The sequence below is a fragment of the Urtica dioica genome, chromosome 1 (genome assembly GCF_054948205.1).
Source record: "Urtica dioica subsp. dioica isolate 48M chromosome 1, U.dioica_male_clone48M_v1_H2, whole genome shotgun sequence".
NCBI lineage: Eukaryota > Viridiplantae > Streptophyta > Magnoliopsida > Rosales > Urticaceae > Urtica > Urtica dioica.
Genome location: NC_142756.1, coordinates 10,617,621 through 10,627,645, shown reverse-complemented (window position 1 = coordinate 10,627,645; position 10,025 = coordinate 10,617,621). Strand labels below are relative to the sequence as shown.

At 43.3% G+C, this 10,025-nt stretch overlaps 1 protein-coding gene across 1 annotated transcript; it reads right to left on the bottom strand.

Moving 5' to 3' along the window:
• Positions 1-961: 961 nt before the first annotated feature.
• Positions 962-9,485, bottom strand: VCL1 (vacuoleless1 (VCL1)). Its single transcript, XM_089611515.1, has 15 exons — positions 8,547-9,485; positions 7,684-7,974; positions 7,213-7,352; positions 4,268-4,373; positions 4,092-4,184; positions 3,861-3,950; positions 3,625-3,738; positions 3,338-3,445; positions 3,148-3,221; positions 2,975-3,029; positions 2,366-2,547; positions 1,996-2,125; positions 1,790-1,892; positions 1,529-1,626; positions 962-1,417 (listed from the first exon to the last, which is right to left on the bottom strand). The coding sequence occupies exons 1-15, from the start codon at positions 9,351-9,353 to the stop codon at positions 1,262-1,264; spliced, it is 2,547 nt and encodes an 848-aa protein (XP_089467641.1). The 5' UTR covers positions 9,354-9,485; the 3' UTR covers positions 962-1,261.
• Positions 9,486-10,025: the final 540 nt, after the last annotated feature.

Below are 10,025 nucleotides of genomic sequence, written 5' to 3'. Positions count from 1 at the left end.
GGCATCATCAGTCATCAAAGCAGACGAAGTGATTTACTATACTTTTTCTGGTAAAGAAAAAAAAAACAACGAATCATAGATAAACACACACGAAGATTCAAAGGTCGTGCTGAACATTTATCATTCGGTGCAAGATTCGACGGCGGCGAACTCGGCAATCGTGAACTAGGTTGACGATTGGCGGAGCTATGTTAGATGTTTGAGCCGGAGAAGAGTTCGCCATAAAAATCTGAGACCGAAGAGCGGTGCAGAGGAGCTATCAATTATTTTCTCGATGGCGGCGACGTAGGAGAGACTTTGGAGCGACGGTGGATCCCGGTGGAGTCTGTTGCCGCATCAATTTCCAACTTCGTTGCTCACGTTTATAATTTAAAAAAAAAAAACTCAGTGAAGCAAACGGGGTTTGGAGAGAGAGAGAGAGATGAACCAGTTCCTGGAGAGTGCGAGCGAGAGCGAGGCTGAGATTAATGATGTTGCTGTTGATGTTGGAATTAGGCTTGGGCTCGTCAAAGGAGACCGATTTCACGTTCGGGCTATTCTCCATGGAAGCGAATGCAAAGAAGACGAATTGGTCGAGCAAGAGGAGATGGATTAGGGATTAGGGATTGAGATCAAAAATCGAATTGGAGATGTGGAAAAATCTGAGGAATACTTTAGCAAAGAATCCTTGAGAGAGAAGCTCACCGGGCGCCGTCGTTTCTGCGAGAGTTCTCCATCTATGACTATGTGAAATGGAGAGAGAGAGAGAGAGAGAGAGAGAGAGAGAGAGAAAACGAAATAAAATAAAGAAGAAAACGAAATATACTCTTCACTCTTATTTGTATAACACCGACAGATTTTTAAGTCCTAATTAAATGTAGACTTTTAAAGTTAGTTATGTACGATTTTCAAGTGCAAGTGCAAGGGCAACGAGTTATCAATGCAGGAGTTCAAGGGGGATTTATTTAAATACTCCTAAATAAATACATAAATATAAAAATTGAAGCATCTTTATTTCAAAATCTCAAGGTTTTCAAATGCATGATAAAGCGTACATATTACACTCAACTACTTACCTATATAATACCAGAGCAAAATGAGCCTGACAAACTCATTTCACATAACGGCATCGGACTAAGCAGTACTTTGCAGTAAAAACATGTACCATTCTCATTTTCCACCGAAAAATCAACCATATACAAAAGAATACAATACAATATGCACACAAAAAACACCGTCATTGTTAAAATTTCAATATGAAGAAGCAACACAATGCATTGGATTATGAAACCCCTAGTCGATCCCGAAGAGTATCAAAAATCGACGTCGCCGCCGCGTTCTGTGAAAACGTCAATTTTAGTCGTCCTAGCAATTCACCGTCTTTAGATTGCGAGGCGGCATCGGCAGCTTCTTTTGCCATGCCGATTCGAGCGTATGCCTGTACAAATAAAAAATGAATCCGCTTTGTAAGAAATTGTACTGTGTTATGGAGAAACTATTACCACTTAGACACACATTACGATACTGTAGTAGAAGCTTAAGTTCTTACCTCTGCTCTCTCTCCCGGTTCGGTAAGTTTGGGGATGTATTTTAAGGCCTCGCCCTTTTCATCAGCATCAACGCATGCCTCCACGAATGGCCTAAAACCTATTTGATGCCGAAACAAATTCAACATGTCATTGCTAAAGCAAGACAGTGTTATGTACTATGTATTTAAAGGTTCACATTTGACAGTGAAATCTTGGTATAAAGATACTAGCAAACTGAAGTATTTAGGTCGAGTCTATTCTGAATGAACCTTAAAGCTTACCGATGGGCGATCTCTTTTCTTTTGAGAACTTTTCAAGGGCATCCCAGTCTCTGATCGTCGCCAGAGCGAAAACTTTGAGCCAATACCATCTCTTCTCAGAAACCTGAGATGACAGAGGTAAGAAATGTTGAGGAAATCGAAGTTTAATTGACACATATAGAAGCCCTGTGACGATTGTCCTATCTATGCATAAGCAGGAAAAAAACCTTAAATTCTGTTTTCACTTTCATTGCCGCTCGGTGATTTCCCAAGACGATACAAGTGCGTATTGTATCACTGATACTCGAATCCACAAAGATAGCCTGCTTTGTACTCACTTCTAACTCATGTTGTATTCTGCAGGAAAAGAGGAAAAGTGTTTCAAACATTAATATTGACAGTATAGCCTTCTGTACAAAATTTGGAACTCCCTCGAATACTTTCAAGAAACAAGAAACATTATTACGAAGTTTCTAAATTTGTTAACGGGGTCAAGTACTTGCAAGATGCTTTAAACCCTAATGCATTTTTGTTGCACTGTTATTGCCGTTGATAAGTTCAATTGCATTCAAAGGGAAACATGGAAGCGTGTATAACCTTAAAAGTTTTGAATGCTCTTCAGCAGCCTTTGACTCAAAGGTGTGCTCCTTAGTTTCAGCAAAAAGGCTATGCGCCTTCTCAACCAATTTAATCCGTGGACCATGAAGTGGGGATCCTCTACTTGCCATTGGATTTTTCGTGAGTTCCCATGATTCCTTCCATAACAGAAAAGCTACTTCCTACAAGTTACAACGCCAATTAATTTTGAGTTATCCAAACACTTCACAGGAGTATATATAGTACACTCACTAACCGTGAGACAATAATATTGACTGCTTTATATTTTACATTTCACTTTCAAGCTATGTACAATACTAACAATTATCCAACATACGAGAAATAGAAAGCAGGTGTTAGGTCTTGTTTCTACTTTTAAGGCAGCAAAACATGGGAAGGATGTCACGTATATGTAATTGACACCAGCAATGCAATGCGCCCTCAACTATTATACGAACTCTTTGTACCAACATGCATTGCTTGTGAGTCATCATCGTTTAATTGGTTGTACAGAATCTAGCATTGATCACTTTACACACATCATTTATTTAGTACAGGTGTCGATGGCATTCAAGTACAGATTTAGCTAGACTGAGAAAAGGGACCTACTTGAAGCTGTCCGGTTGATAGGAAGAAATCCTTTAGAAATTCATGCTTATAGCACCTGAAGAAAAGTAAAGGATATCAATAATCACAGACACAATAAATTATTTATGTATGCCCGCCACTAAATCGCTGCATAGGTTTAACAAATGGACACCAAAGTAGACAATCACACTCACCGTGCATAAGTAATAAATAAATCACGTGCAAGAGTTCTGGCCTGTATCAGTCCGAAAAATTCCAGTGGTGGCCTCTGAAGGATAGAAGGATTAAAGTATTATACGATTTTTTACCACACTCAATTCTTTTATGAATGAAAGAATAGATATTTACTATTGAACGCATATCATAAATGACTAAATAAGCAACCTTCTGCCAGATGTGGAACAGAACAAAATATACAAGGTCAGTATCGCCACTTTCAGTTGCCTTCATCAAAGCTGTATCTTCTTCTCCTATGCTTAACAAAAGAGGAACCTGAAGTAAAAGAATGGTAAGCTTACAATATAGACTTATTTTTCATATGAATTTTGATACACTGTTCTCACTAGAATGTACTTCATAAACAAAAAGGATAAAGAAGTTGCATTTGAGCACCAATCTTAGCAATGTTGAAAATAGGGAGTGTAAATAAAAAAATCAAATTAGAAAAGGACCTGTTTCGATGAGCGTGGTTCATGTTCAACAAGCATGGCAGCCAACTTTCGGCGACCAGTTTTATCAGCATGAGCAGCAACAGCAGCATATGATATTCCTTTGCATAATATCAACTGCAAAGAAATCAAATGTCAATCTTTTCCCCATTATTTTATCATTAAATAAAGATTTAATAGTTGGAACAACAAGCAAGATCATCTTGGTCCACCACTCTATCACAAGATAAATAAACCACCTTGTCAAGTAGAATTTCAAGGAGAGCAGCATCGGGAATTGTCAACGAAGCAGTAATCTTTGAACATGCCCAATGCATTATCACCACTTCCTGTATTGAGTCAATCACGGAAACAATATTCATTTGGTAGTAACTTTTGTCTTCGAAGATGAAAGGAGTAATGAACTACATGATTATCCAAAGAAGCTGGTTCTATCAGCAGAAATGACAACTTAAATTCTGGAACCTAACCTGGTTCATCCCTAGGTACTCTGATATTCGTAATGCAAGAAGGTGTTGGTGCGCATTAATCAAACGGCCTATGAGAACGGATGGTGTAAGCAACTGCACAGAGCAATGTGTGAAGCAGGGGAAGAAGAAAAGATATTAAAGTATGGGATAGTGACTCAGAGTGTGGCATGAAAGACCTTATATTGTTGAATACTAAGAGGGAAGCCAATCTCGTGATTCCGAACGCCATTTAAGACCCGCAGAATTTTACACATCTCTTGAATCCGATCGCGTTGAAAATTACTGCCAAATCCAACTGGATATCATTAACGAGAACAAAAAATCAGAAAATGCTGGTTCTTTTAATTTTTTAGATCCTATAAATGAGTTGTAATAAACAGCATCTGACCTCTATAGGAAGTAATACAAGTACATAGATAGCAAAACTGGAGTGACATACATACAGTTTCTTATTTTTTTTTTTAACGACATCAAGCATTCTACTTATTTTCTTCGAACACTATAATTCAGGCCTAGTCTAATCTCCCCAAAAAAAAATACTCAAATCTATTCATTCAGAAGTATTAAGGTTCAAAATGCAACATGCAGATGAATCTAATTATTTCTTTTGTTTTCCGTAACAGATGACCAATTATAAGTATTAGCTTTTTCCGAGGCGGAAATAAAAAAAGGCTCTTTTTAGCTTGGCTCGTGATAAGTCCCCGGGGCCGGACGGGTTTTCAATAGCTTTCTACCAAGATATGTGGGAGGTGATCAAATCTGTTCTCGTCTTGGTCTTCTCAGATTTTTGGTACAATGGGGTCATCAATCATAGCACGAACGAAACGCATCTCTGTTTGATCCCTAAGAAGGTGGAATCGAGGTCCGTGGCTGATTTTCGGCCGATTAGCTTGTTATCCAGTCTCTACAAGATCATCTCCAAAGTCCTCTGTAATCGTATACGCGAGGTTATGGGGGAAACAATCGCTAGGGAACAAGCTGCTTTCGTCGAAGGTCGGCAAATGATCCATCTCATTTTGATTGCCAACGAGGTGGTTGAGGCGGTATCAAAAAGTGGCGAGGAAGGAGTGGTCCTCAAGCCTGACCTCGAAAAGGCGTACGATAAGGTGAACTGGAACTTTTTAGACTTCGTGCTCGCCGAAAAGGGTTTCGACCAGCGGTGGAGGAAGTGGATTTCGGGTTGTCTTTACTCCTCCTTGATCTCGGTCCTCGTGAATGGTCGGCCTCGTGAGAAGATCGTGTGCTCGAGAGGTCTTCGTCAAGGAGATCCGCTGTCTCCTTTCCTCTTCACTTTGGTCGCGGATGTGCTCTCTCGGATGATTACGCACGACTGCGCCTCCGGATCGTTCACTCCATTCCTCTTCGGTGAGGATCTTTTGGCCATCTCTCATCTCCAATTTGCGGACGACATTCTCTTTTTCGGCGAGAAGAACCCGGAAAACTGGTCTCGTCTTCGCTCTACGGTGAAGAACTTCTGTGATGCTTCCGGTTTGAAGGTAAACCTAGCCAAAAGCTCTTTTCTCGGCATCAATACCCCTTCTTCTACCGTCGCGGACCTGGCGGACAGCTTCGGATGCAAACAAGAGTCCTGGCCGATCACGTATCTTGGCGCCCCTCTTGGAGGAAATCCCCGTTCTAAGGTTTTTTGGGATCCGGTCCTCGCCAAATTTTCCAAACGGCTTTCCGGATGGCAGCGGAGTTTCCTCTCGAAAGGTGGGAAACTGGTTCTCGTTAAGGCCGTTCTCTCGGCTATTCCGAATCACTTACTATCGGTTTTTACAATGCCGAAAGGTATTTGCGACAACATCGAGAAATCCATGAGAGACTTCCTCTGGGACGGGTTCGAGGATGCTAAAGGGGTCCACTCGGTCGCTTGGGCCACTTGCTGCCTCCCGAAGGATAAAGGGGGGCTGGGTATCGGGAGGATCGAAGATAGAAGTATTAGTCTCCTTGCAAAATGGCTGTGGCGATTCCCGAAGGAGGCCGACTCTCTGTGGCACACGACGATTAGGGCCATCCACGGAGTTCGGGCCAATGATTTCGACCCTGACCTCGCCCCCGCCTCCACTTTCCGTAGTCCCTGGAAGTCGGTCTTTTCGATCAGCGACTTTTTCTTCTCCCGGGTGAGCTGGAAGGTGCACGACGGCTCGATCGTTCACTTTTGGAAGGACTCGTGGCTTTTCGACAGTCCTCTCGAGGATAAGTTTCCGGGCTTGGCGAGGATCTGTCCCGAAAAGAACGAAAAGATCGGCTTTTTTACTTCCCCGGACCCGTCTGAAATCGGTCGAGTCTTTTGGGACCTCAAACTCTCTAGGAACCTGTCCTTGAGAGAAATTGACGAGGTCTCCGCTCTCTTGGCGAAGCTGGAAGATATCAAGATCTGGAGCGGCATGGTCGATCGTCGGGTTTGGTTAGACGACACGGAGGGTTTCTCGGTGAAGTCTATGACGGGAAGTTTGTCTTCGGTCTCCCTCCCTTCGACTTGGCCCTTTGTCGATCTGATCTGGAAAGCTAAAGTACCTTCTAAAGTGCAGTTCTTCGGTTGGATCCTCGTCTCGAACAAGCTCAGCACCGACGATGTTCTTCAGCGCCGTTTTCCTTCGATCTCCGGTTGCCCGTCTTGCTGCCCTTTATGTCACCGAGCCGCCAACAACAGAGATCAGTTGTTTCGGACTTGCACTTTTGCTTCCAAAGTTCGGAGCCTCCTGTTCGCGCGCCTTCCCGTCAATGCTCTGCCTCCTGCCGATTGTCCCTTCTCTGCCTTCAGCCTCTTGTTCGGTTCCTCTGGAAGAAGTTCGAAGGTTCGCTCAGCTGTCAAGGTTGCTTTTCTCGCAGCCTGCTGGGCTATTTGGAAGCTCTGGAATAAGTGTATTTTCGATGACGCCCCTCCCTGCTTCGACAGCCTTTGGGATAGTCTTTTCCGCAATATTGGTTTTTGGCTTGCTACCCTTGAGCCCGAGTTTCAGTCCTATAGCCTAGCTTCCCTTTCGAGAGATTGGCCTAGTGCCCTTTAGCTTGTATCTTGCTTTTTCATAGTAAAAGCTTTCTTTTCCCTTTTTATTTTAATTGAGTTTCTTCTAAAAAAAAAAGTATTAGCTGTGATATATCAAAATAAACAAACCTGCAAAAGGCTTGGCCATAGCTCGCTGCCCTGAGCAAAGTCCTCTGGCGCAAAACATCAAACTCATGACCCGCAGCATCAATACATGCCTCAACAGCCTCAGGCAATGATGATCGAATCAATCTCAAATTCTCATCTGCCTGGTAAATAATTGTTCATGAAGTACCCAAAGGTATAAGAAACTATTTCTCAAAACTTATTAACGTGAATAAGAAACATTAATAACTACGTGACGATGTACTAAGCTTAGTTTGACATCATATCAGAAATCAAATATTACACAAATCGATTGAATACACTAGCACAGAATCTCTGAAAGTCAACTTGGTTTGTTCAACTATATATATAAAACAAAGGATGAATCAGGACTTGAGCTCATAGAAAAGTATAGAAACGGAAAGAAAAAAAAAACTGCAAACAAAGAGGCCATAAACAAAATATAGGATGACATCATAGTACAGTTCAGCCTACCTTTGCACTTTGTCTGTCAAAATGATCCAATGCATCAAACAACAAAGCCGCAGGTGATGTGCTCCCGATCTTAAAGATAGATTCCGTGGAATCAGGGACCCGTTGTAGAAATTCCATGCTTGAGTTGGACAAAACTCTCACCCCGTCACACTCCGGAATAAGTACGATCGGTTCATCATAAAAGTATCGCACTGGATCACCTCTCGGCCCCATCATCAAGAGTATATCATCCCAATAGAGCAACACAGAATCCATCCCACACCATGTCAGCTGATCCGGAGGAAGAGCAGACTGTAACCGACAAAGCAAATTAATTCAACAAACACAACATATATCTACTATTCGCTAATTCCTCAGTCAACTTTAGGTTCAACAATCACTAACATTTTCTAGACGAATTTTCGAGTTCAGCAATGAATAACGTCATTTCCAGCACAAAATGAATAATTTTAAAATTTCGTTGGGGTGAGGTCAAAATCAATGTTAGTAATTGTCAGTCGTGAAACTTGAAAAATACTGGAATTGGTGGGCTATAAAAACGTGCACTTTAAAAAAGAACGAACCTTTCAACCTTCAGTTATTGAAGATGATATTGACATACTGAATTGTGAACTATCCTACCATACTAGCTAGTGCTAAACGTTAATTTCTCAATCAGGTATACGTTTAGAAATTGATACTTGCCCGAGGTCATTATCAGCGTCAGTTATTGAGACTCACGAAGCGTGTGAAAGACTGATGGGTTTGGTTTTGTTGGACTATATAAACGTGAACTTAATTTGAAAAGGATGAACCTTTCAACCTTGGATCGATGTATACGAAATTGACATACTGAAACGGTGAACTATCCTAAGAGTTCATACCTCGCATTCGTGCTCGATGATCACTTGCCGCAAATTCGAAGTGAGAACCAGAAGCTTGCCGTCGTGTGTGAAGGAGGCGAGCCACTGCCCATCTCTCGACACCGCCATCTTCTGCAGCGGCCCACGGAGCACCTCCTCGCCGAGCCGCTGAACGGCGTCCTCTTCCACAGCGAGGACAAAGCCCTCGCCATCGCCATCGCCGCTGAGGCCGAGAAGAACCTCCACGTTTCCAGACATAGTGTACTGAGGCTCTATCACCGCCATACAGAGCGGCGGTTCCTCGATCCCCGGGTCGGCGAGCTGCGCCGGCCTCGGATTAGCGAAATCGGCGACGCAGAAGAGCTGGTTGGACTCCGTGATGCAAACGACGCCGTTTCCCCAGAAGACACAGTCGGCGACGTTTTGATCGGAGCATTCGCGGCCGAGGGAGATCGGCGGCGAGTCGAGTGGCTCGCCGCGGAGGTTGTAGCGGTAGAGAGTTCCGTCCTGGACGAGGCAGGCTAGAGTTAGGTCGTCGGTCCAGGACATTCCGACGAGGCGTCCGCCGGGATTCTTCCAGACGGACTCGGCGAGGAGGACTCCGCCGGCGGTGTAGATGCGGAGCTTTCGGACGGCGGATTCCGAGTGGAGCTGGACGATCTTGGAGTCGTCGCGGATGACGGCGATTGGACCACCGAACGGAGCGCAGGCGACTTTGTTCCGGCTGAGGTCAACGTGCCGCCATTGCATGCGATGGAGCTCTGGCTTCCGGTAGTACCGATTGTAGAGAAGCTGCCACTCCGCCGCGATCACAGAGAAGTTGGACATTGCTAGTGTTCTGGTTAGGGTTTGGTGATCGTGAAAGGTTTTGAGATCATCGATTTAATCTAATCGTGATCGGAGCAATGATCGGAGAATCGGGAAGGGAAAGTGATGCTGAGGAATGAGGAGAGGGAAAGAGAAATGAACAGATACGAGAATGGGCTTTTTGTTGGGCCTTCAAACATGACACTCAAAATTCGGATACGGGCCTTCTGATAGCCGGTTCGAAAAATTGTGGAAATTGCATAAGAAAATTATATGAGCAGCGTTTTCTTGGAGAGAACATGTCCAAAATAACGATAATGTTAAATCTTTTCATGCATGTCAATGGTGTCATTTTCCATTTTTTCTAGACTATTATATCCCATCATTTTAAAACATAACTTCAACTTTGATTCAGATTTTTTGTCACCTTTGATTGAGTTGTTATCGCCGAAAGAGGTGGGACTCCCAATCGAGATTCTCCAACGATTATCCGTTCTTCGGCTCCGGTGAGCATTCCTTCCAAAGCGCCAACCATCCTCATCATTCTTCACCATGAAGCATGAACATCGCCGGAGCATGACTCATATGAGTCACAATCGTCGTTTTCGAATGAGTCCTAAGACCAAAGACAGAGATTTTGATGGTAGAGATTCACGCCAAGTCCTTCATGATCAACATTCAATCAGACTCCAC